Source organism: Aotus nancymaae, unplaced genomic scaffold (genome assembly GCF_030222135.1).
Source record: "Aotus nancymaae isolate 86718 unplaced genomic scaffold, 86718_ANA_hifiasm-v0.15.2.pri h1tg000006l, whole genome shotgun sequence".
Lineage (NCBI taxonomy): Eukaryota > Metazoa > Chordata > Mammalia > Primates > Aotidae > Aotus > Aotus nancymaae.
Window position 1 is genome coordinate 51713643 of NW_026988417.1, and position 27261 is coordinate 51740903.

A 27261-nucleotide genomic window follows, 5' to 3' on the forward strand; every position below is an offset into this window, starting at 1 on the left:
GTTAGGAAGCCTTCTTTTTTTTTTTTTTTTTTTGAGACAGAGTCTCACTCTGTCACCCAGGCTGGAATGCAGTGGCACGATCTCAGCTTACTGCAACCTTCGCCTCCTGGGTTCCAGTGATTCTCCTGCCTTAGCCTCCTGAGTAGCTGGGATTACAGGCACAGCTACCACGCCCTGCTAATTTTGTAAGTACTACACTTTTAAGCAACCAGATCTCACAAGCACTCAGTCACTATCACAAGGACAGCACCAGATCATGAGGGATCCACCCCCATGATCCAGTGATCCAAGCCCCACTTCCAGCACTGGGGATTACAGTTCAACATGAAATCTAGAGGGAACAACATCCAAACTGTATCACACACTTTCCTGTCTTTCAAATAATACACAGTAAAAATAATTTAATTCTTTTTTGTACCTAGCACAGTGCCTATGTGTAGCAAGCATCCGGTATGTTTTAAATATCCTTTCCTGCTAAATGTGATCTGACACAGGATCGTTTCAGGGGAGCACTGATGCTGGAGGCTGTTTGCACCTGTCCTATGCTCCTAGATGACTGTCTTTTTGTAATGGGTTATTATTCTGTCTGCATCCTCAACGTCTTATGCCACTGCTTAGGATGAAGTAGTTTGAAGCACTTCTTCTCTTCAAATTTTCTTTTTCTTTTTCTTTTTAATTAATTAATTAATTAATTTGAGATGGAGTCTCACTCTGTCATCCAGGCTGGAATACAGTGGCATGATCTCTGCTCATTGCAACCTCCGTCCCCCGGGTTCAAGCAATTCTCCTGCCTCAGCCTGCCGAGTAGCTGGGATTACAGGCACCTGCCACCACACCTGGCTAATTTTTCTGTTTTCAGTAGAGATGGGATTTCAACATCTTGGCCAGGCTGGTCTTGATCTCATGACCTCATGATCCTCCACCTTGGCCTTCCAAAGTTCTGGGATTACAGGCATGAGCCATTGCGCCTGGCCTACTTTTAAAAAATTTTTTAGAAATGGGAACTCATGTTGCCCCGGCTGGTCTTGAACTCCTGGGATCAAATGATCCTCCCACCTCAACCTCCCAAGTAGCTGAGATTACAGGCATGAGCCACCACACCTGGCTGCACTTCAGATTTTCTGTGACATCTCAGTAAAGCTAGAATTGAAGATCACAGAGGAAATGAGATATCTGGCTTGTTTCCTCATTAACCTCATTTGTGTACCTGGATTCCTCTATGGATTCTGGCCAGCAGAGCTCAGGGGCCTCTGATAGCTGGGTGGAAGGTGAGGGTGATTGTGTCTGTATTTTGTGCAGGTGTTTTACAGTTCACGTTGCGAGCTTCTATTTTTACTTCTCTCTCAAAACTTCTGACTCCCTCTTCAAAGATATGTTTCCTGTGATGTAGGCATGCTATTTTATCTCTTCATGTCTCAGCTTCCTCATGTGTAAAATGGAGATGTTAATAGTATCAACGTAATAGGATTGTTGTGAGGATTAACTGGGTTAATATTTATAAAGTTCTTAGAGCTGTGGTACATAGTAAGGGTTAAAACATTTTTTTAGGCCAGGCATGGTGGCTCACACCTGTAATTCCAGCACTTTGGGAGGCTGAGGCAGGCAGATCATTTGAGGTCTGGAGTTCAAAACCAGCCTGGCCAACATGCTGAAACACTATCTTTACTAAAAAAAATCTATCTATCTATCTATCTATCTATCTATCTATCTATCTATCTATCTATCTCCAGGCATGGTGGCAGGTGCCTGTGATCCCAGCTACTTGGGAGGCTGAGGCAGGAGAATCGCTTGAACCTGGAAAGTGGAGGTTGCAGGGAGCCAAGATCATGCCATTGCACTCCAGCTTGGGTAACAAGAGTGAAACTCCATCTCAAAAAAAAAAAGTTTCTTAAAATGGTTGTCAGACCACTAGAAAAGTGGCTCTTTAAGCTTCTTAAGGAAAAAGGAAAGATCCAAGAAGATGCTGCTTTCGGTAGAGAGTGACTTACACTTTCTTTTCTAAGGAAAGAGTGGAGTAATATGAAGGAATTCGTATCCAAAGGCAGAGGACTGAAAGGTATTACCTAAAATAGCTCCTAGCAAATGTTGGCAGCAAGCCTAGGTTCTGACTAATGAAGTAGTATATGGGAAGATGTTCATAGTAACTCCTTTGGGGCTCTTCATAGTAGATTTTAAAAAGAGACAAGAAAAATAAACTGGAAATATATGGGGATAGAGGGAATTAGGGGGCAAAGCTTATGCCAAGAGTTGGCAGTTATCTTCTATATCTAATAAAGGCCAAAATGGAATGATCCTCAAACTGGAGACATGTATAGATAGAGATAAAAATATTTTTAAAAACACTTGTTTGACTTATGTGTTTTTCTCAGCTTCTTCCGTGGAGAGGGGCATTTAGCCATCTGCTTGGTTAAAGAAAGCAGGCACTGCCTTATTGCATGTGCTGGCCACCAAGAAGCTTGAAATCCATTTCTTTTCTTTTTCTACTCCTCTCCTCTTCTCTTCTCTTCTCTTCTCTCTTCTCTCCTTCCTTCCTTCTTTCCTTCCTTGCTTCCCTCCCTCCCTTCTTTCCTTTCTTTCATCTCACTCTGTTGCTTAGACTGCAGTGCAATGGTATGGTCACAGCTCACTGCAGCCTCAACCTCCAGGGCATAATCAATCCTCCAGCCTCACCTTCCCAAGTCACTGAGACTAAAGGTGTGTACCACCACCCTGACTAGTTTTCTTATATTTAAAGAGATGGGATCTCACTGTGTTGCCCAAGCTAGTCTCAAACTCCTGGGCTTAAATGCTCCTTCCTGCTCAGCCTCCCAACGTCTGGGATTACAGGCGTGAGCCACTGTGCCCTGGCCACTTGGAACCTCTTCTTGTCCTTCCCAGATGTTTCTTGGGAGCCTGGGAACAGAAGACTCACTGTGCCTTTGGCTCGTGCTCTGCCTCACTGTGCATGGATTGCACTGGGGCTGTTCCTGACATTCCTGGCACAGGGATTGGTCGCTCATTCAGGCTGATGCCTGCCCTTTGCCCTGTCTCCTTGGCCAGAGGCAGCTCAGTTGTAATTTGCTCTTAGGCTCGGAAGTGCAGCCCTGCCACACTGCAGCTTGTGTTTATTTTATAATCCACAGACAAGAAGAAAAAATTTCAGCCTTTTAAGAAGTTGTTTGGCAAAAGGAAAAAGAAAGACACTTCATTGTTCCAGGCTCAATCAGTGGGGAAGAAGAGTTATTCTCATCAGAGTGTCAGCAATGGGACCTTCTCTTCGGATGAGGAAACCCTGGAAGACGATCTAAGGTAATGACTTGCACTTTCTTTTCACATGCTTGGTGGAGTCCCAGGTGGGGAATGGTATCCCAAAGAAGGTAGGTGCTGTTTTTGGTTCCAGCAGACAAGAACAGAATCACAAATGGGCAGGGCGTGGTGGCTCACTCCTGTAATCGCAACACTTTGGGAGGCTGAGGCAGCCAGATCACTTGAGGTCAGGAGTTTGAGACCAGCCTAGGCAACATGGGGAAACCCCGTTTCTACTAAAAACATATGAAAAAATTAGCCAAGCGTGGTGGTGTGCACCTGTAATCCCAGCTACTGAGGAGACTGAGGCACAAGAATCACTTGAACCCGGGAGGAGAAGGTTGCAGTGAGCAGAGATGGCACCACTGCACTCCAGCCTGGGTGACAGAGTGAGACTCTGCCTCAAAAAAAAAAAAAAAAAAGAGTCACAAGTGGGTTGCATCTCTGGGAAAGTGGGTGCATTCTGCATGGAGAAGTCACCCTGAGGAGTTAGCAAATGAGTCTGACCTCATTTTCTGGGAGTGCACAGGAATTGGGCATTCATTTTGCTGCTCTTGATTGTGAAAGGAGGCAACACTTCACTGGCTGGGCTCGCCAGGGTTCCTCAGATTGAAGAAGACTGTGTTCCCTTATGCCATTGCTTTACAAAGAGAAAGGGTATCCTAGGGTAGACGTGACGCCATTGTTGAGGACGCAGGTTGCTCAGGCACAAGTGGTCACCCTTCATGTACCTGGCCATCTCTAGCAACTTCTGGAGCCTGTCTATGTTTCTTTCGTCCGCCCTCCCTCCCTCTCTTTCTTCCTCCCTCCCTCCCTCCCTTACTTATTTCCTTCTTTCTTCCCTCCCTCCCTTCTCCCTTTCTTCCCTTCCTTCCTTGTTTTCTTCCTTTCCTTGCCTCTTAGAACACAGACACTAAATCTAGCTGTGACAGTGTCAGGAACTCAGAAAAGTGGGGTCAGGAAGTACTTTGTCACCTGAGTGCTGGGAATTGAAGTCAGAGTCAGAGCTGGTTAAACTCTGATACTGACAGCTTAGAAACCAGCTCCTTTGAGAAACCTTTTCCGACAACCCCATCTGATTTATTTGCCCTTGTCTGTGTTCTTCTAGCATCGTATGCCTGATTTCTGCAGAGAACTTGTCACTTTCTATGGAAATTATTGATTTGCTTGTCTGTCTTTCTCACTGGACTGTCACTTTCATGAAGTCAGAGACTAGGTTTCATTCAGCCTTGTACTGCATGCTCAAAAAAATGTTTCCCATGAATGCCTGACACTGCGTAAGCTAAGCGGAAGGAATAGATGGTATCATCTGTGATATTCTCACCGTGCTTCAAGGACAGAGACAAAAATATCCTCTATGGTGTGTGTCAGTAAGTAAATTCTAATGAACACTGCTGTTGTGTCCAAATTACAAAAACCCTCAGACCAGAGGTGCACATTAAGTTTTACAGCAAATATTCAGCAACAGCATTTGTTAGTCCCGATATTGACTCTTTTCCTTGACAGCCCTGTGTTTATTTTCTGTTGTCTTTATAGGGTAAGAATGTGACTTAATTTGATCGCAGGGAAGGATGTGACTGAAAGGAGAGCACAGCTAGCACTAAGTCACTCAGCTGTTGGAATGTTGTCCCAGCGGATGGGCAAGGAGTGTCCAGTGTGAATCCATTTCGATTTTACTTCAGTTTTTCAGTTGTAAAATAAGGGTGTGAACGTTTTGGCCTCATGGTATCAGGATGAGGAACAGATAGTAAAATGACACTAAGTGGCAGTTTAACACAAAATGGGGTCGAGTCTGGAAAGTTCTCCCTTAGAAGGCCAGTTCTGTGGAAACACAACCCACCGTTTTTGTAGTATAGTAGCACAGTTTTGCCGGGTCTGATTTCATACTGAGCTGTGTTGGGCTCTTACTGGAGTCTTGGACCTGGACCCTGGAGGTTCTCTTCCCATTTAAATCTTTTATTCTATTTACCTCTTGGGGCTTTCCTTAAGGTTTTAGGTTTTACAAAGCCTTGGAAAATTCCACTTTGGATCAAATAGCTACATTTCTAATAATGTAACTGGTCCTCATTATTGACTCTTGTCTACAAACCCACATTTATGAGACATGTACTATATTTTCTTTCTTTTCTTTTCTTTTTTTTTGAGACAGAGTTTTGCTCTTGTTGCCCAGGCTGGAATGCAATGGCACAATCCTGGCTCACTGCAACCTCCGCCTCCCGGGTTCAAGCTATTCTCCTGCCTCAGCCTCCAGGGTAGCTGGGATTACAGGCATGTGCCACCATGGTCAGCTAATTTTGTACTTTCAGTAGAGACGGGGTTTATCCATGTTGGTCAGGCTGGTCTCAAACTCCCGACCTCAATTTATCTGCCTGCCTTGGCCTCCCAAAGTGCTGGGATTACAGGCATTAGCCACCGTACCCAGCCAAGACATGTACTATATTTTAATTAAACACTTCTTTTTATAATAAATTCATCTCATAAGTAATGATGTAAAAGAATAAGCTTTGAACTATTAATTTTTAAAATATCACTTAAATATTTAAAAAATTCGTGGGTATATACCCAGAGGAGTATAAATCATTTTACCATAAAGCCACACTCATACAAATGTTTATTGCAGCACTGTTCACAATAGCAAAGACATGGAATCAACCCGAACACCCATCAGTGACAGATTGGATAAAGAAAATGTGGTGAATATGCACCATGGAATACTATGCAGCCATAAAAAAGAACGAGATCTTGTCTTTTGCAGGAACATGGATGGAGCTGGAGGCCATTATCCTCAGCAAACTACTGCAGGAACAGAAAGATAATACTGCATGTTCTCACTTAATGATAAGAACTCATGAACACAAAGAGGGGAACAGCAGACACTGGAGTCTACTTGAGTGTGGAGGGTGAGAGGAGCAGAAAAGATAATTTCCTGGGCTTAATACCTGGGTGATGAAATAATCTGTGCCGCAAACCCCCGTGACATGAGTTTACCTACGTAACGAGCCTTTGTATGTACCCCTGAACGTAAAATAAAAGTTAAAAAAAATTAGGATAGAAACACAGCCAGGTGTGGTGATATGTACCTTTTTTTTTTAATATATATTTTATTGCATTTTAGGTTTTGGGGTACATGTGAAGAACATGCAAGATTGTTGCATAGGTACATACATGGCAATGTGGTTTGCTGCCTTCCTCCCCATCACCTATATCTGGCATTTCTCCCCACGTTATCCCTCCCCAACTCCCCACCCGCCACTGTCCTAATTCCCCCCTACAGACCCCGGTGTGTGATGCTCCCCTCCCTGTGTCCATGTGTTCTTATTGTTCATCACCCTCCTATGAGTGAGAACATGCGGTGTTTGATTTTCTGTTCTTGTGTCAGTTTGCTGAGAATGATGGTTTCCAGCTTCATCCATGTCCCTACAAAGGACACGAACTCATCGTTTTTTATGGCTGCATAGTATTCTATGGTGTATATGTGCCACATTTTCCCTGTCCAGTCTATCGTCAGTGGGCATTTGGGTTGGTTCCAGGTCTTTGCTATTGTAAACAGTATTGCAATGAACATTCATGTGCATGTGTCCTTATAATAGAACGATTTGTAGTCTTTTGGGTATATACCCAGTAATGGGATTGCTGGGTCAAATGGAATTTCTATTTCTAGATCCTTCAGGAATCGCCACAGTGTCTTCCACAATGGTTGAACTAATTTGCACTCCCACCAACAGTGTAAAAGTGTTCCTATTTCTCCACATCCTTTCCAGCATCTGTTGTCTCCAGATTTTAGTGATCACCATTCTAACTGGCATGAGATGGTATCTCAATGTAGTTTTAATTTGCATTTCTCTAATGACCAGTGATGATGAGCATTTTTTCATATGTTTGTTTGCGGCCTTATATATGTCTTCTTTTGTAAAATGTCTGTTCATATCCTTCACCCACTTTTGAATGGGCTTGTTTGTTTTTTTCTTGTAAATCTGTTTTAGTTCTTTGTAGATTCTGGATATTAGCCCTTTATCAGATGGGTAGCTTGCAAAAAATTTTTCCCATTCTGTTGGTTGCTGATTCACTCTAATGACTGTTTCTTTTGCTGTGCAGAAGCTGTGGAGTTTAAGTCCCATTTGTCTATTTAACTTTTGTTGCCAATGCTTTTGGTGTTTTAGTCATGAAGTCCTTGCCTACGCCTATGTCCTTAATGGTTTTGCCTAGATTTTCTTCTATGGTTTTTATGGTGTTAGGTCTTATGTTTAAGTCTTTAATCCATCTGGAGTTAATTTTAGTGTAAGGTGTCAAGAAGGGGTCCAGTTTCTGCTTTCTGCACATGGCTAACCAGTTTTCCCAACACCATTTATTAAACAGGGACTCCTTTCCCCATTGCTTGTTTTTGTCAGGTTTGTCAAAGATCAGATGGTTGTAGATGTGTGGTGTTGCCTCCAAGGCCTCTGTTCTGTTCCATTGGTCTATATCTCTGTTTTGGTACCAGTACCATGCTGTTTTGATTACTGTAGCCTTGTAGTGTTGTTTGAAGTCAGGTAGTGTGATGCCTCCCACTTTGTTCTTTTTGCTTATGATTGACTTGGCTATGCGGGCTCTCTTTTGGTTCCATATGAAGTTTAAGGTGTTTTTTTCCAGTTCTGTGAAGAATGTCATTGGTAGCTTGATGGGGATAGCATTGAATCTATAAATTACTTTGGGCAGTATGGCCATTTTCACGATATTGATTCTTCCTAACGATGAGCATGCAATGTTTCTCCATCTGTGTCCTCTCTTATTTCGTTGAGCAGTGGTTTGTAGTTCTCCTTGAAGAGATCCTTTACATTCTTTGTTAGTTGTATTCCTAGGTATTTTATTTTCTTTGTAGCAATTGTGAATGGCAGTTCGTTCTTGATTTGGCTCTCTTTAAGTCTGTTATCGGTGTATAGGAATGCTTGTGATTTCTGCATTTTGATTTTGTATCTTGAGACTTTGCTGAAGTTGCTTATCAGTTTCAGGAGATTTTGGGCTGAGACAGTGGGGTCTTCTAAATATACAATCATGTCATCTGCAAATAGAGACAATTTGACTTCCTCTTTTCCTAATTGAATACCCTTTATATCTTTTTCTTGCCTGATTGCTCTGGCTAGAACTTCCAATACTATATTGAATAGGAGTGGTAAGAGAGGGCATCCTTGTCTAGTGCCACATCTCAAAGAGAATGCTTCCAGGTTTTGCCCATTCAGTATGATATTGGCTGTTGGTTTGTCATAAATAGCTTTTATTATTTTGAGATACGTTCCGTCAATACCTAGTTTCTTGAGAGTTTTTAGCATAAAGCACTGTTGAATTTTGTCAAAGGCCTTCTCTGCATCTATTGAGATAATCATATGGTTTTTGTCTTTGGTTCTGTTTATGTGGTGAATTATGTTTATAGACTTGGCTATGTTGAACCAGTCTTGCATCCCCGGGATGAAGCCTACTTGATCGTAATGGATAAGCTTTTTGATGTGCTGTTGTAATCAGTTTGCCAGTATTTTATTGAAGATTTTTGAATCTATGTTCATCATGGATATTGGACTGAAGTTTTCTTTTCTTTTTGAGTCTCTGTCAGGTTTTGCTATTAGGATGATGTTGGTCTCATAAAATGACTTGGGAAGGATTCCCTCTTTTTGGATTGTTTGGAAGTTTCAGAAGGAGTGGTACCAGCTCCTCTTTGTATGTCTGGTAGAATTCGGCTGTGAACCCATCTGGACTTGGGCTTTTTTTGGTTGGTAGGCTATTAATTGCTGCCTCAACTTCAGCCCTTGTTATTGGTCTATTCAGGGTTTCAACTTCTTCCTGGTTTAGGCTTTGGAGGATGCAAGTGTCCAGGAATTTATCCATTTCTTCCAGGTTTACTGGTTTATGTGCATAGAGTTGTTTGTAGTAATCACTGATGGTGGTTTGTATTTCTGTGGAGTCTGTGGTGGTATCCCCTTTATTGTTTTTTATTGTATCTATTTGATTCTTTTTTCTTTTTTATTAATCTGGCTAGTGGTCTATTTTGTTGATCTTTTCAAAAAACCAGCTCCTGGATTTATTGATTTTTTGAAGGGTTTTTGGTGTCTCTCTCTCCTTCAGTTCTGCTCTGATCTTAGTTATTTCTTGTCTTCTGCTAGCTTTTGAGTTGTTTTGATCTTGCTCCTCTAGCTCTTTCAATTTTGACGATAGGGTGTCAATTTTAGATCTCTCCTTGCTTCTCTTGTGGGTATTTATTGCTATAAATTTCCCTCTAGACACTGCTTTAAATGTGTCCCAGAGATTCTGGTACATTGTATATTCATTCTCATTGGTTTTGAAGAATATCTTTATTTCTGCCTTCATTTCATTGTTTATCCAGTCAACATTCAAGAGCCAGTTGTTCAGTTTCCATGAAACTGTGTGGTTCTGAGTTAGTTTCTGAATTCTGAGTTCTAACTTGGTTGCACTGTGGTCTGAGAGACTGTTATGATTTCCCAGCTGCTCGGGAGGCTAAGGTGGGAGGATCATTTGAGCCAGGATTTCAAGGCTGTAGTGTGCTATGATCATGTCTATGAAGAGCTACTGCACTCTAGCCTGGACAATGTAGGAAAAAAAAAAAAAAAGAAACACAGGAAAATAGAAGTAATTAAAAAGTAATGTATTTCTCTTTTCTAAGGAATTGACAATTACAAAGTAATTTCACCTACAGAGTAAATCCTACATATGTTGTATACCTGAGTTTCTAGTTATTTGCCCTATTTACAGATGGAGAAAATGAAAAATGTTGTTTTTAGAAATTCTTATTTTTAGTTCATTGTTCAATTAACAATTACTTTACACTATGTAATGATTCAAAAAATTTTCTGTACATTTTATTTGCTATCTCCAAAATGGACAAAAGCACCAAACTCAAAGCTCCATTAACATAACTTTGGGTAGAGGTTCCAAGGAGGTAGATTTCAGCCCAGTGTGAGGAAGAATTTCCTAATTAGAGCTGCCTAAAAATGGGAGGCTGGGCATGTGCCCACAAGGATTGAGGCCAATGAAGGTGGGGTTTCTGAACTGGGTGGGAATTTAGGGAACTGAACTTTAATATCCTGTCAAACTCCCAAGAATCTGTAATTCTAGAAATGTTTCTATGACCAAGAATAGCTCCTTATTGATCTGCTCCTTCTGCCTGAAAATTTCCATTTCCTTTGGGTTTTTAAAGTGTTCTTTTCTTTCTCTAGCTTAGAAGCCTCTATCTCTCCTAGGCTGCTGCTTTTAAATTATACATTCCTTGGGAAAAGCAAAGCAATAAAACATGATCTGTTTTTAACAATCTAATGTGATTTCTTTTCTTAATTAAACACAACTAATATTATGTTTCCAAAGGTGTGTTAAAACAGTTGTCAAATTTTAAAAGTGAGAGAGGGTCATCTTGGTAAATAGGTTTGGGGAATTCTGAACAAAAACAAATTAAATGGGATTCTTTACGTGGGAGTCAACAGAGCTTTTACTATGCTAATGTGTCCTGTGAATCCCTAAGAAGAAGTATGTAGTATGCAGTATTTCAATATTCTTTTGACCACAGACCCTTTTTTCACTGAGAATATCCAATGGCAGGTATTAAAGCTACCATTAATTGAAGTTAATGCAATGTATATTGTATAGGTGAACTCATATAAAATTTACAACTTTTTAAGACTTATATTACTATCAGCAGTTCAAAGTTGAGAAAACTAAGGCTAGCAAGTGATTTGTCTAAGGTCATACAGCGTATAAATCCCTGAGCCACCATTCAAGCAATAAAGAGTGCAGTCTTAAGCATCCACTACTCTGCCTCTCAAGGAGGCTGCAGGCTCAGTAGGGAGCTACTCATGTGGCCCTGAATCGTCATACTGGTCCTGAGTCACAAGGCTCAGATGTCTGCCTACCTCCAACAGCCTGATTGAGGCTCTGATACTTACTAGGACACTCCCTTGTCCTGCTTCCAGTTTTTACTGAACACCCATTGCTTGTTACATCATGCGTAACTACAACACTTTATATTAAGTGCCAGATGTAAGCACAATGAGATGTGAAGGGGTTCTGGAGAGGATGAGCTCACTCAAACTGGAACAGTCAGAAAAGGGTTCAGGAAGGAGGAGGCCTTAAGCTGACTCCAAATGATGGGCAGGATGTAAAGTCACTGAGAGGGAAGGCATGAGCCTGTCAGATAATGGCATAAGCAGAAATTTTCATGGAAGAAGGAATATGACAAATAGCATAGGAGAGAACTTTCCAACTCTGTGAGGCCCATGGTATCCTCATATTAAAATCAGGCAAAGATATCATAAGAAAAAAACCCCACAGACCAATATCCTTTATGACAATAGACACAAAAATCCTTAAGAAAAACCTAGCAGCCTGAATCCAACAACATGTAAGAATGATTAAATACCATGACCAAATGGGATTTATCCCAGGAGTGCAAGATTGGTTTAACATACAAAACCAGTCAATGTAATATACCATATTAATAAATTAAAGGATAAAAACCACATGACCATCTCAATAAATGCAGAAAAACTATTTGACAAGATCCAACATCCTTTCATGATTTATAAATAAAAAATATACTCAACACTGCAAATTAGAAGGAAACTCCTTCAACTTGATAAAGAGCATCTGAAAAATCCACAGCTAATGTCGTATTTAATGGTGAAAAATGAATGTGTTCCCCTTAAAATCAGGAACAAAACAAGAGTTTCTTCTCTCATTCCTTCTATTCAATACTGTATTGTACAGTACTATACTGTTGGCTATAGCTGGGACAATTAGAAAGAAAAATAAATAAAAGGCATTAATCTTAAAAAGGAAGAAGTAAAACTGTACTTGCAGATGCCATGATTATATATATAGAAAGTCCTAAGGAATACACACACAGAAAGGTATTAGTCTAATAAACAAGACTGAGCAACGTTGCAGGATGCAAGATTGGAGTTTTTGTATCTCAGTTATATTTCTGTACTCTAGCAATATATGATCTGAAAATGACCTTAGGAAAACAATTCCATTTACATAGCATCAAAAAGAATAAACTACTTAGGAATAAGTTTAACCAAGGAAGTGTAAGACTTGTACACAAAGAATGACAAAATATTATTGAAAGAAATTAAAGAAGATTGAAATGATGGAAAGACATCCCATGTTCATGGTTTGGCAAATATAGTATTGTTAAGATGGCAATACTCCGCAAATTGATCTGCACATTCAGTGTGGTCCCTGTCAAAATCCCATCTGTCTTTTTCCCCCAGAAATTAGAAAGTGAATCCTAAATTCATATGGAAATGCAGGGGACCCAAAATAGCCAAAACAGTATTGAAAAAGAAGAACAAAGATGGAAGACTCACACTTTCCAATTAAAAAAAAAACATACCACGAAGCTATAGTAATCTAAACAGTGCAGTATTGGTATAAGGATAGATGTATAGATCAATGAAATGGAATTGAATTGAGAGTCTAGAGATTAACTCTTACATTTGTGGTCAATTGATTTTCAATAAGAGTGATAAGACAATTCAATAGGCAAAGAAGAATTTTTCAACAAATATTTCTGGAACAATTGGGTAGCGACATGCAGAAGAATGAAATTGGACCCCTTTTTACAGAATATACAAAAATGAACTCAAAACGGATCACAGACCTAAATGTAAGAATTAAAATTATAAAACTCTTAAAGGAAAAAGTAAATTTCCATGACCTTGAATTAGGCAGTGGTTTCTTTTTCTTTTTTTCTTTTTATTTATTTTTATTTTTATTTTTATTTTTTTATTGCATTTTAGGTTTTGGGGTACATGTGAAAAACATGCAAGATTGTTGCATAGGTACATACGTGGCAGTGTGATTTGCTGCCTTCCTCCCCTTCACCTATATGTGGCATTTCTCCCCATGCTATCTCTCCCCAACTCCCCACCCCCCGCTGTTCCCCCCACTCCCCCCCAACAGACCCCAGTGTATAGTGCTCCCCTCCCTGTGTCCATGTGTTCCCATTGTTCAACACCTGTCTATGAGTGAGAACATGTGATGTTTGATTTTGTGTTCTTGTGTCAGTTTGCTGAGAATGATGGTTTCCAGGTTCATCCATGTCCCTACAAAGGACGTGAACTCATCGTTTTTGATGGCTGCATAATATTCCATGGTGTATATGTGCCACATTTTTCCTGTCCAGTCTATCATCGATGGGCATTTGGGTTGGTTCCAGGTCTTTGCTATTGTAAACTGTGCTGCAATGAACATTCGTGTGCATGTGTCCTTATAGTAGAATGATTTATAATCCTTTGGATATATACCCAGTAATGGGATTGCTGGGTCAAATGGAATTTCTATTTCTAGGTCCTTGAGGAATCGCCACACTGTCTTCCACAATGGTTGAACTAATTTACACTCCCACCAACAGTGTAAAAGTGTTCCTATTTCTCCACATCCTCTCCAGCATCTGTTGTCTCCAGATTTTTTAATGATCGCCATTCTAACTGGCGTGAGATGGTATCTCAATGTAGTTTTGATTTGCATTTCTCTAATGACCAGTGATGATAAGCATTTTTTCATATGCTTGTTGGCCTCATGTATGTCTTCTTTTGTAAAGTATCTGTTCATATCCTTCGCCCATTTTTGAATGGGCTTGTTTTTTTCTTGTAAATCTGTTTTAGTTCATTGTAAATTCTGGATATCAGCCCTTTGTCAGATGGGTAGGCTGCAGAAATTTTTTCCCATTCTGTTGGTTGCCGATTCACTCTATTGACTGTTTCTTTTGCCGTGCAGAAGCTGTGGAGTTTGATTAGGTCCCATTTGTCTATTTTGGCTTTTGTTGCCAATGCTTTTGGTGTTTTGGTCATGAAGTCCTTGCCTACGCCTATGTCCTGAATGGTTTTGCCTAGGTTTTCTTCTAGGGTTTTTATGGTGTTAGGTCTTATATTTAAGTCTTTAATCCATCTGGGGTTAATTTTAGTGTAAGGTGTCAGGAAGGGGTTCAATTTCTAGGCAGCGGTTTCTTAGGTACCAAAAGCACAAGTGACAAAAGGAAAAACAGAAAAGTTGTCAAAATTTTATTTCGAAACTTTATTTATTTATGTCGAAATTAAATTTCATGTTATAAATGATACCATCAAGAAAGTTATAAAACAGTCCACAGAATGGAAGGAAATATTTGTAAATCATATTCAGAATAGGTAAAAATAAAAAACAAAAAAAAAAAATTCCCATAACGCAATAATAAAATGACCCCCCCAAATTTTTTTAATGGGCAAAGGATTTGAATAGACATCACTACAAAAAGTTATAAAAATATCAACACGTAAACCATACTTGCTTAATATCATTAGCCACCAGGGAGATGCAAATCAAAACCACAAATGAGGTATCATTTCACACCCATTAGGAAGGCTACAACCAGAAAAGATAAACAATAACAAGTGTTGATGAAGATACGTAGGGACTGGAACTCTCCTCACACATTGCTGGTGGGAACACAAAATATTAAAGGTTTAGGGTAATTTTTAGTCCTGATCCCATACCTTCACTTTATAAATGGGGAAACAGGCTCAACGAGATGACAGTGCTGTTAGTGTTAGAGGTGTGACTACAATCCAAGCCTGCCCATTTTGCACACGGTAGTGCTTTTTTCTTGAATAGCCCCATCCCACATCTCCACCTCCTTCCTTTGTCTAATTCCTCTCCATCTTTGAGTTTTCTGCACAAATGTGCCTTTCTTAGGAGAGCAAGCTTTCTCTGATTCCCTCAGTCTACATCAGGCCCCTCCTCCCAACAGTGTTCTCACAGCTTCCTTGACCTTTCCTTAGAAGCAAGCCTTGTGACTTGCCATTCATTGTATTTCCAGCCTCTAATGCTGGGCTTGGCACATAGCAGGCATTCAGTAAGCATTTATTCAATGAATGAATGCATGATTATTGCTCTTTGCCACACTGACTTTTCCCATTGGACAAGTCAACATTCATCTAATGTGTCCTCCAGTTTCCCACCTTGGTAAAGAGTATCACTGTCCCTCTGACCTGCTGGAAAAGGAAGAATCCACATTTCATATCATGAGATGTCATGTCACCAATGAAATGATAGTGAAGTGCAGACTCTTTGCTTACCATTGTGTGCATCAATTCACTTGGCCTTGCTGCTTTTCAGAGGATGAAGTCAGGACCTCTTTTACTTGATTGTTCATCCTCTATCCTTAGGAAGCTGGGATGTGCTGAACTTGAATAGGGAATGGTGAAGAGGTGCAAAATCCACTAAATAAAAATTAGGGACTAAGCAGGAAAATTAACAGAGCTGAGTTGAGTAAGTCTAGAGGAAAAGAAGGTTTATGAATCAGTTATAGCAGGGGTCCCCAACCCCCAGGCAGAGGATCACTACCGTCTGTGGCCTGGTGGGAACCAGGCCGCACAGTAGGAGGTAAGTGGGGGGCAAGGGAGCATTATCACCTGAGCTCCACCTCCTGTCAGATCAGCAGCAGCATTATATTCTCGTAGGAGCATGAACCCTGTTGTGAACTGTGCACACAAGGGATATAGGTTGCATGTTTTTTATGAGAATCTAATGCCTGATGATCTGAGGTGGAGCAGTTTCATCCTGAAACCATCCTTCCACCCGCTGTCCGTGAAAAAATTGTCTTCCACAAAACCAGTTCCTGGTGCTGAAAAGGTTGGGGACTGCTGAGGTATAGCAATTCTTAGAGGTACAGTATGTGGGGAATAGAACAGCAGCAGAACAGGAGCTAGAGACCTCTCGTGAAGCCAGGTGTATCAGTCGAGAGCTATGTGACCCTAACCTAGCTAGCCCCTTCATCTGTTAACTGGATATGCTATCTCCCAGGATTATTAGAAGGACAAAAATTTGTATGACATTGCATGATGTGCAATAAAGTACTTTATTTATTTATTTATTTTTGATTTTTTTTTCTTCTTCCTTTTTAAAAAATTTTTTTTGTTATTATTTATTTATTTTTGAGACAGAGTCTCGCTCTGTTGCCTAGGCTGGAGTACAGTGGCGTGATCTTGACTCACTGCAGCCTCTGCCTCCGGAGTTCAAGCAATTCTCTGCCTCAGCCTCCTGAGTCGCTGGGATTGCAGGTGCCCACCACCATGCTCAGCTAACCTTTTTGTATTTTTAGTAGAGACATGGTTTCACTGTCTTGGCCAGGTTGGTCTGGAACTCCTGACCTCGTGATCCACCCACCTCAGCCTCCCAAAGTGTTGGGACTACAGGTGTGAGCCACCACGCACTGCCAATAAAGCACTTTAAAAAGCAGGGTAATGTTAGTATTGAGATAAAGAGGGTGTTGATGTTTACTATTTCCAGAGCATGAACCAAAAGGAAAATTGGTTCAAAAGACAGCTACAGAGGTTCATGAAAAGATCTTTCTCCACATGGGGAAATGGAGGAGTGGAATAAATAGCCTGGAAGCCTGTGAAGTGGACTTTAGAGGCAAGTTAGAGGATCGCTTGTTCTAGGTGGTATAGACACAGGACTGAGCCTACAGACTGGAGTGGATGACCCGCTGACTTCCAATTCTAAGATTCTCCATTTGAGATTCCAAATTTTCCTCCTCTTCCTTGAATTTGTATGGCATACCCTGTTTCTCTTGTAATTAACAGATAATTTGGTACACTATAGCCTGTCGAGTGCCATGTATTTTGATAAAATACCTGAGTTCAGGATGAGCCTCTAAGTCAGATAATCTGACTCCAGTCTCTTCCAGCAACTCTAGTTTGCTTGATGAGGATATTTAATTGCTCTTTAACATTTCATTTGAATGAGACTCACGGATCTGTTTAGGAAGAAAACTGCTGATCAATTGCAGTTGCCCCTGTTGTCATGGAAACAAGCTGAAATGGAACTATAATTATATTTCCTTATTCCCGAAGTGAATCCCTAATCATTGCCATAGTAATTACCCAATATCTATGGTCCCAAATTACATGATTCTTGTCCAAAAAAGACAAAGGATAAGGAATAGGAGGGCTGGCCTGAGGCATGCATTCACTGTGCAGCTGCAGAAAGCCTTCTACTTTTTTGAATGGGGAGAATTTCCCTTTGTAGGCTCGCACTCCACAGTTGGATGATGTCAGCAGGTCTTAGATTGTGCCCAGTGCTTAGAAGAGTGGCTAGAAGGCTGTATTGGGAAGGATGATTTCAGTTGTAAGGGAAATCAGAACTACTCTCATCTTCAACAGGAATGAAGTATATTGTCTGATGGACCAGAAAGTCTGGAAGACTTTCCAAGTTCCAAGGTTGGTTGATGCAACACCCCAGCAACATCATTAAGATCCAGTCTGAGTCCCTTTTTCTCTGGCATCCTCAGAGAGTGGGCTTTTGTCTTCAGGCTTGTTCCCTCATAGTCACAAGATGGCTGTCACAGTTCCAGGTGTCACAGGCAGATGACAAAGACCATGGACAGAAAGAGGGCAGTCCCTGTCTTATATCATGGTAAATGAGGAGAGCGTTCTCAGAAATGACTCTGCCTAGCAAACTGCCCCTTGCTTTTCATTGTTCCTTTCACATAGGTGCTGTTGCAGATAGTGGCTCTAGACAGAGCTTAAAATGAAGATAGCTCTTCCTGACACCTCTCTGCTCTCCTTAGCGCTAAGTGCCCAGTGGGTGAGAGATGGAGTAGTATGGCTGCAGGGCTAACTTAGTTTGTTTTACTTTTTTTTGCAACCTCTCTCTGCTCTGACCTTCCAGTGTGCTGAGCTCCAGGCCGCAGTCCCAGCATGCACCTTCTGTCTCATCTCTCCCATTCCTCCAGATAGATATGAGCATAGAGCACTGGACCTGCTGGATTTCAGCATCCCAGGACCATGGGCTGTGACATCCTTTGCTCTCAGGCAGCAACACTTGCCGCCAAGAAAGAAGGGCAGCCTCCTGGGGAGAAGCAGAATCATGATACAGGTAGTTGTGCAAGTGAGTCATCCATCCAGGTGGACTAGACTAAAAGACAGAATCCAGACACAAACCCAGAAGCATAGTGTGGTGGCTGATTTTTGGTTACTTAGCCATTAGCATCCAGTTCCCCTTCTCGAGTCAAGGCAACTCCCTGAAAGCTCCTTCCCTTTCAGGGAGTTGCCTTTACCTTGCTGTGTGTAGCTCTGATAGGACATAATGCCTGCTTCCTAGGACAGAGGCCAAAAGGGTCAGATCTTACACTTCCCCTCCCACTGCAGCCTGGCATGAGCCTGCAACCCAGCCTGGCCAATCAGATGTTCTCCCGTAGTACTTTAACTTGGCAGCTGAATCAAAGATGTAAGGAACACAACTTCTAGGAGCAGTAGTTACTGGCTCTCTCTGCGGCCTAATGGTGGCTGTGGCTCCCAATGCCTAGGCTCTAGAGCTCTCCTACCCAACTCCAGTGGTTTTCCAAGCCTGCAGTCTGGCTTCTTTTTGTTCTGTGAGCCTCCACTATACTTCTAGTACATTTTCTTTAGATTGAGTGAGACAAAGTCATTTTCTGTTGCCTACATCCAAGTATGGTAACTGACACATGTAGACACCAGGAAAACTAGGTGAGAGAGAGAAGCTTTGATATAGAAAGTGGTAAGCAAAGCGGGGAGCATTTCCCTGGTTTAAGTTGAAAAGAAGGCTCAAAAGAAACCTTGAGAGAGGCTGAACAGCCTCCTGACTTGCCCACCCACTGGCTTCTTAGAGATTTCTGCAGTGACCTCCTGGAAAATACCCATGATCTGAGCATATTCTGCATTTTCCTGTAACAAATCTGTGTCATGCTTTCCATCACCTCAGTGACCTCTCTACAGAAAACCCACCTGGTAAACCAGCTCACCCCACAGTAGTAATCATTTTCTCATCCACTGAAAATGTTTGATGGAGCACAGTGGCTCACACCTGTAATCCTAGCACTTTGGGAAGCTGAGGTGGGAGGATTTCTTAAGCCCAGGAGTTTCAGACCAGCCTGGTCAACATAGTAAGAACCCATTCTAAATTTTTTTTAAATGCTGACAAATTTTATCATAGAAAGGCACTATGGGAAAAACAAAGATAATAGATGTGGCCCCTGAACTCATGCCACACATAGTTATGGGGTAGAGACAAGATAGTATCACTACTGATTGTCAGTAAAATCACATTGGCAGTGGCTCACCCCTGTAATCCCAGCCCTTTGGGAGACAGGTGAATGGATCACCTGAGGTCAGGAGTTTGAGACCAGCCTGGACAACATGGTGAAACCCTGTCTCTACTAAAAATATAAAAATTAGCCCGGCGTGGTGGTGGGTGCCTGTAATCCCAGCTACTTGAGAAGCTGAGGCAGGAGAATTGCTTGAACCCAGGAGACAGAGGTTACAGTGAGCCAATACGGTGCCACTGCACTCCAGCCGGGATGACAGAGTGAGACTCTGTCTCAAAAAAAAAAAAAAAATCATATCTGTGTCATACTTTACAACATGCGAAGTGTTTTTATTTTCCCTCTCCTGAAAGGCTTGATTATAGTAACTGTAACATCAAACAGCATGAGATTCATGCAGAAGGATTCCTGAGGGACAAAAGGGAGCAACAAAAGATGTGTGGGGTTAATTTATGGGAATTTATGAAGAAAAGAGGTTTAATTGACTCATAGTTCCACAAGCTTAACAGGAAGCATGGTTGGGAGGCCTCAGGAAACTTACAGTCATGGTGGAAAGTGAAGGGGAAGCAAGCACGTCTTACCAGGCAGAGCAGAAGAGACAGAGAGCGAAGGGGGAAGTGCCACCCACTTTTAAACCATCAGATCTCACGAGAACTCACTCACTATCATAAGAACAGCAAGGCGGAAATCTGCCCCCATATCTAATCACCTTCCACCAGGCCCCTCCTCCAATTCAACATGAGATTTGGATGGGGACACAAATCCAAAGCACATCAATGGGTAAGAACCAAATTGTGAGACTGGCACTGGGCAGTCCTTGCAGCAGAAGAGCTCATGCTGTGATAGAGCCCAGTGATGATATCTGAGGACTGACAGGTCAGGTTTGCCTCACGGGTGCTTGAAGTAGAGTGACATTAAATAACAACCTTTTTTTTTTTTTAAGAGACAGGGTCTTGCTCTGTCACAAAGTCTGGAGTGCAGTGGTGGGATCACAGCTCACTGGAGCCTCAAACTCCTGAATTCAAGCAGTCCTCCCACCTCAGCCTTCTGAGTAGCTGGGATCACAAACACGGGCCACCATGCCCCATGAATTTTTTTATTTTTTATTTTTAGAGACAGGACTGGCTCAGACTCCTGGCCTCAAGCCATCCTCCTGCCTTGGTCTCCCAAAGCACTAGGGTTATAGGTGTGAGCCACCATGCCCAGCACTGCTTACACCATTTTAGTGTTTTACGTATCATAAATATAATTCTAATGAAAGCTCAGCAAGGTAGGTCCTATTATTATCCCCATTTAACAGTTAAGGAAACTGAGGCACCTGGAGGTTTAGAGACTTGCTGAAGGCCACACAGCTGGTACATGGTAGAACTAGGTTTCAGAGGTAAGCACTAAAATCTCTACGCTACACAACCTCCGTTTCATAAAGCCAGAGTACTTTAGGGCTCTGGCATGAAAAGCCTTAAGTGCCAAGCAACCACTGCAGCTTTATATGGGAGGATTTTGGCACAGAGAAACATCAATGGTTTCTGAGCTGGCAAATTAACTCCTTTAAGATTAATGTAGGGGGCTAGGTGCAGTGGCTCACAACTATAATCCCAGCACTTTGGGAGGCTAAGGAGGGCAGATCACTTGAGGCCAGGAGTTTGAGATCAGCCTGGCCAACACGGCAAAATCCCGTCTCTACTAGAAATACCAAAATTAGGTGAGTGGCATGCATCTGTAATCCCAACTACTCGGGAGGCTGAGGCATGAGAATCGCTGGAACCCCAGGGGTGGGAGTTACAGTGAGCAGAGATTGTGCCACTGCATTGCAGCCTGGGCGACAGAGCAACATTCTGTCTTAAAAAAAAGGAAAAGATTACTGTTGGGTTTCAGAGAAAGCTGAATTGGAAAAGATGTAACTTGGAGATCATTTACAGATGTCAATTGCATTGCAATAGGGTGGAAGTGAAACCAGGGCAACAATGACAGTTATACACTCATTGATTTTTCAGCTGCCCTCCTGGTTCCTGCATTTATTTCTGCAGGTCCCCATGAACATCTTATTGTGTGTTCAACAGCAAGTCCTCTGGCCCCACTGCCTGCCCTGGTCAGGGTGATGAGCATCATGCCACTGACTTCCTCTCAAATGGTCTAGGAAAACAAAGTCTGCCCTGGCTTCAACAGAAAAAGTAATAATAAAAATAAAAGCTTCACCTGAGCCAAGGTTGCAGTGTGTGAACCCTAACCATTGCTGCTAGCATGGTATTAGCATAATCATCCTATCCATATACGGTTCCAGCAGATTACAATGACCCATCTAGGCTTCCACTGAGTTTCTTAAGCTCTTGACAACTTTAAGCACAGAAACAGGCCCTTCAAAATGCACTGTATTTTGATGTATTTGCTGCAAAAGTGAGTTTGACAGTAGTATGTTATTTATTCTAAAATAGCCTTTTATTTTCTTTCATTTTTAGAGGCAAGGTCTCTGTCATCTAGGCTGGAGTGCAGTGACGTGATCATAACTCACTGCTGCCTTGAATTCCTGGGCTCCAGCCTCCTGAGTAGCAGGGACTGCAGATGTGCTGCACTATGCTTGGCGAATTTTTTTTTTTTGAACAGAGTCTTACTGTGTCACCCAGGCTGGAGTGCAGTGGCACAAGTTCAACTCACTGCAACCTCTGTCTCCTGGGTTCAAATGAACCTCCTGTCTCAGCTTCCTGAGTAGTTGGGATTATAGGCGTGAACCACTATGCCAAGTTAATTTTTTAGATTTTTAGTAGAGAGGGTTTTGCCATGTTGGCCAAGCTGGTGTTGAACTCCTGACCTCAGGTGATCTGCCCACCTCAGCCTCCCAAAGTGCTGGGATTATAGGCAAGAGCCACCACACCCAGCCAACCTGGCTAATTTTTAAAATTATTTTTTTGTAGAGATGGGCTCTTGCTTTGGTTCCCAGGCTAATCTTGAACTCCTGGGTTCAAACTGTTCTTCCCGCTCAAAGCATTGGGATTATAGACATTAGCCAACATGCCTGGCCCTAAAGTAGCTGTTTAGAGCCTCTAGGTAGAATCTTAGAGTTAATTCATCTGACTCTGGGTAAATGAAAGGAAAGAGGAGGTAGAGTAAAGGAGAAACAGCAATGTGTGTTTCCTGCTGTCTTTCTAAACCCATAATGAGTTAGATCAAAGGGCTTAAATGTCATAAGATGTAGGTAGAACAGGACTCTGTGAACCTCTGTGAGTTTTTCTTAGTGCTAAATGCATCTTGCCTTAGAATTGACTCAGCCTATTTAAAGCCTTTAGTCTCTAGCTAATAGTTCCTGGAGTGGGTTCGTGGTATTTGAACCTTCTTGGGTAGGAATAGCAGGGATGGACCCAAGGGCTAATGTTCTGTGCATTAGATACCAGGATCCATTTTTACAAGAACTGACTTCAAAATTTCCCATGATTTTAGGCAAATGTCAAGGATTTTTCCTCGTCTTCTCCTCCTTTCTTCCCCTTTTCTTAATTTCCTCCTCCTCTTCCTACCTTCCTCCTCCTACTTTTATTTTTTCTTAATTTCCATTTCAGATTCAGAGAACACATGTATAGGTTTGTTACAAGGGTATATTGCATGATGCTGAGGTTTGAGCTTAATTTAATCCTGCCACCCAGATAGTGAGCAAAGTACCCAACAGGAAATTTAACAGCTCTTGCCCCTGCTCCCTCCCTCCCTCTTATTGGAGTCCCCAGTGTCTGTTGTTCCCATCATTATGTCTGTGTGTTTCCAAGACTTGGCTCTCACTTATAAGTGAGAACATGTGATATTTGATTTTCTGTTTCTGCATTAATTCACTTAATTGCGTGTCATCTTCGCACAGGGACCATGATAAACTTCTCCATATGGTTCCAGTTTTAGTGTCTGTGCTGGTGAAGTGAGCACCCTCCTACTCCTCTTCTTCCTCCTCTTTCTTTTACTTCTTTGGTCTTATGAGGTCTCTACTGATCTTTACAGATACTGACAGTTTAATCTAGGTGGAGGATATCAAGATGATGTAGATCTTCTGTGTGGAATGCAGACTTTGGTGCACCTATTTACTCTTTCAGCTATGTCTACACATAGTTATGAGTTATAAGGTTGCATTCCTGTATTTTTAAAGTCTTCATCAGCACACCCATGTTCATTACAGTGCTACTTAACAATAGCCAAAAGGGAGAAATGACCCAAATGCCCATTGATGGATGAATGTATAAACATAGTATATATGTTCAATGGAATTATTCATTCTTATAAAGGAAGGAAATTCTGACACATGCTACATTGTCGATGAACTTTCAAAACATTATGCTAAGTGAAATAAGCCAGGCACAAAAGGACAGATATTATATGATTCCATTTAAAGGAAGTACCTGGAATAGTAAAATTCAGAGACAGAAAGTACAATAATAGTTCCCAGGGGCTGCAGGGAGAGGAGAATGGGGAGTTATTGTTACATGGATATGAAGTTTCAGTTTGAGATGATGATAAAGTTCTAGAAGGTGATAGTGGTGATGGTTTCATTATCATATGAATATATTTAATGCCACTGAACTGTATACTAAAAAAATGTTAAAATGAGGCTGGTGCGGTGACTCATGCCTGTAATCCCAGCACTTTGAAAGGCTGAGGCAGGCAGATCACCTAAGGTTGGGAGTTCAAGACCAGCCTGACCAACATGGAGAAACCCCATCTCTACTAAAATTACAAAATTAGCTCTGTATGGTGGCAGGTGCCTGTAATCCCAGCTATTTGGGAGGCTGAGGCAAGGGAATTGCTTGAATCTGGGAGGCAGAGGTTGCAGTGAGCCGAGATTGCATCATTGCACTCCAGCCTGGGCAACAAGAGTGAAACTCCATCTCAAAAACAAACAAACAAAAAATGCTAATGGTAAATTTTATGTTATATTTTATCATAATAAAACCTTAATCAATAGTGAAACTCCATCTCAAAAACAAACAAACAAAAAATGCTAATGGTAAATTTTATGTTATATTTTATCATAATAAAACCTTAATATTACATAAATATGAAAAAATTTATGGATGCTGGGATCTGATTTGGTATTGACAGATTTTGTATTTAAGAAGTAAAACTGAGCTGGGCATAGTGGTTCACACCTGTAATACCAGCACTTTGGGAGGCCAAAGTGGGAGGATCACTTGAGCCCAGGAGTTCGAGACCAGCCTGGGCAACATGGCAAGATCCCATCTCTATGAAAAATTTAAAAAATTAGCCAGGCATGGTGGTGCACACCTGTATTTCCAGCTACTTGGGTGGCTAAGGTAGGAGGATGCCTTGCGCCTGGAGAGTTCAAGGCTGCAGTGAGCAGAAAGACCACTGCACTCTAGCCTGGGCAACAGAGTGAGACTCTGTCTCAAAAACAAAAGAAACAAAGTAAAACTGGTATATCCTCTTTTGCATAAGATTTGTAATTGTGGGTGAACTAGGACCCTCTAAATTAATGCTCCTTTCTTGTCATGATCCAGCAGCCACCATTCGTACAATGTCTTTGTTCTCTAAGAAATCCAAACATCTGTAAACACTGTACTAAGCCCTGTCAACAGTGAGCCAGGAGGCTGAGTTCCAGTTTCAGTTCTGTTTTGATTGAGTCTCTCTCTTCACATTGCTGGGCCTCAGCTTTTCCATCCATAAAGATTTGGGTCTTGGACTCCATGAGCACAGAGGGGCCCTTTATGCAGTGACTGTTGGCTGTGTGAGGGCTGTCCCTGTCATCGCTGATAGAGCACACTGTCTTTTGCTGCTGGCAGCTTACTCATAGAGAATCACTAGAGATGTGAAGAGCAGTGCGCCAGGCCTCCAAACACAGGTGCGGAGGAATACTGGCAGGCACAGTGGAATGCAGGCTCAGAATGGATGTGCGGGCTCAGGATTTCCAGTCTTCTGCATTGATTTTTACATTGTCTTTGAAGGATTTCTGATAGTGAAAGCACAGGCGATGTTACCTGTTAAGGATTTTGTACTTTATCTTCCTCCTAATCTGGACCTTACCTCACTTAGAAAATAATATAGCACAGAGTATGGAGGAATGAGAGTAACAAAGATATAGGAGAGACAGGAGTTCCATAGGAGAATTGATTATCTCATGTTGAGTTTGCAGAGACAGCAGAAGAGGCACATAGCAGGGTCCACTACAGCTGGAGACACATATGGAGAAGAGAGTATTGGAGTTAGGCAGTTATTAAAGGTAAAGCCAGAAGAGCAGCCTCAGGCTGTTCTCATCAATGTCTTTGGAGAGATAACTGCAGGAGGCAGTGAAAAGTAGAGGGGCAAGACCAGAAGCTGGTATCTTTAAGCTGATTAGAAACCCCTGATGAAATGTTTCAAAGCCAAACCTCTCTGTAAATAAAAATAATATCAATGACAACAGCAAATCAGGACAGAAATGGAGAAATGACAGTTAGGACATCCCAGCTGTGCTTCTTTCTGTTCATAGGAGAGCTGACTACCTTCTAGAGCCCCAGGAACTTCTGCTGTTTGGATGTCCAATCCAAAGGGACCATTTTTCTGGCCTCTATAAGTCAGGGCTGTGATTCTTCTCTGGGCTTATGAAACTGTTCCTCAGAGATCAGTGCTGTTCTGAACTTCCCAGCTGGGCCTTTCTTCCTTTTTTTGTAGAGTTGGCTTTTGCCATGTGTGCTTTGCATTTGACTTCAAATCTTGTTGAAATTAAAATGATTGCTAAATAACTATATTGACAATCCTCCAGTTCAAGGTTTAAAATCTGTGGAGTTTTAGAGGTCTTTATACCGCTCTTCTCACAAGCAAGAGGCTGCTCTGTGTTCTCAGTAGCAGAAGAGAAGGTTCCCACACAGCAAGTCCATTTTCTATCATTTGAGCAGAGAGAGAGTGAGGAGGGAAAGTTGCAGCATTGAGGCTGAAAGGCCCCTCAGTCTTGGTTCTCTCTTAAAAGGAAACAAGGAGAAGTGCACTTGGCCTGCTTCACAATCAACTGTGAACAATCTTTAAATGTCAAGAATAAAGAAATCCAGATGAACTCTGCTAAGGTACAATTTGTGGTAAATTGCCCCTCCACCTCCCAATCATGTAATTTGCAGTTCCCAGCTGGTTAAGGACAATGGTTCCACCAAGCTCTCTGTTCATTAGAACATAGTTTCAAGCTGAGATCTCCATGCCTAGGCTATTAAGTTTCAATTCCAACCGTGCCTCAAATTTTGGAACTTTGGGCAATATTTTTATCCATGCGTTGCCTCAGCTTCCCCTTCAGAGAAAAGGAAATAATCTACCTTGTAGAGTTGTTTGGAGCTGGAACTGGTAACCATGCTTACCAAATATTTAATATTAGATTTAATATTATACAAGCTGCTGCCCTCTTGCTCCTGCTCTCACCATGTGCCTGCTCCCATTGTGCCTTCTACTATGATTGTAAGCTTCGAGGGGCCCTCACTAGGAGACAAGCGGATAATTGGTGCTGTGCTTGTACAGCCTGCAGAACCATGAGCCAGTTAAACCTCTTTTCTTTATCAATTACCCAGCATCGGGTGTTTCTATGCAGTAACGCAAAAATGACCTAATGTAGAAAACTGGTACCAAAGAATGGGACATTGCCATAAAGATACCTGAAAATGTCAAAGCAGCCTTGGAACTGGGTAACAGGCAAAGGTTGGAAGAGTTTGGAGGGCTCAGAAGAAGACAGGAAGATAAGGGAAAGTTTGGAACTTCTTAAGAGACTGGTTAAATACTTGTGACTAAAAATACTGATACTGATATGGACAGTGAAAGCTAGGCTGATGAAGTCTCAGATGGAAATAAGGAACTTACTGAGAACTGGAGCCAAGGTCTCCTTTGTGATACCATAGCCAATAACTTGGCTGCATTGTGTTCACTCCCTAGGGATTTGTGGTAGTTTGAACTCAAGA

The 27261-nt window shown here is 41.7% G+C and overlaps 1 protein-coding gene and 1 non-coding gene across 4 annotated transcripts in view; one reads left to right on the forward strand and one right to left on the reverse strand.

The window, feature by feature from the left end:
* Positions 1–27261, forward strand: part of CRACD (capping protein inhibiting regulator of actin dynamics) — a 157936-nt gene that overhangs the window by 89468 nt on the left and 41207 nt on the right. For 2 of the 3 annotated variants that reach the window (XM_021670341.2, XM_021670342.2), the window contains one exon: positions 3123–3288. In XM_021670341.2, coding sequence (XP_021526016.2) covers positions 3123–3288 — 166 coding nt within the window. Of the gene's footprint in view, positions 1–3122; positions 3289–27261 lie in introns of those variants that run through there. The other variant, XM_021670343.2, reaches the window with a different exon arrangement.
* Positions 23160–23266, reverse strand: LOC135272076 (U6 spliceosomal RNA). Its single transcript, XR_010340183.1, has one exon. It is a non-coding gene; the product is annotated as a U6 spliceosomal RNA (small nuclear RNA).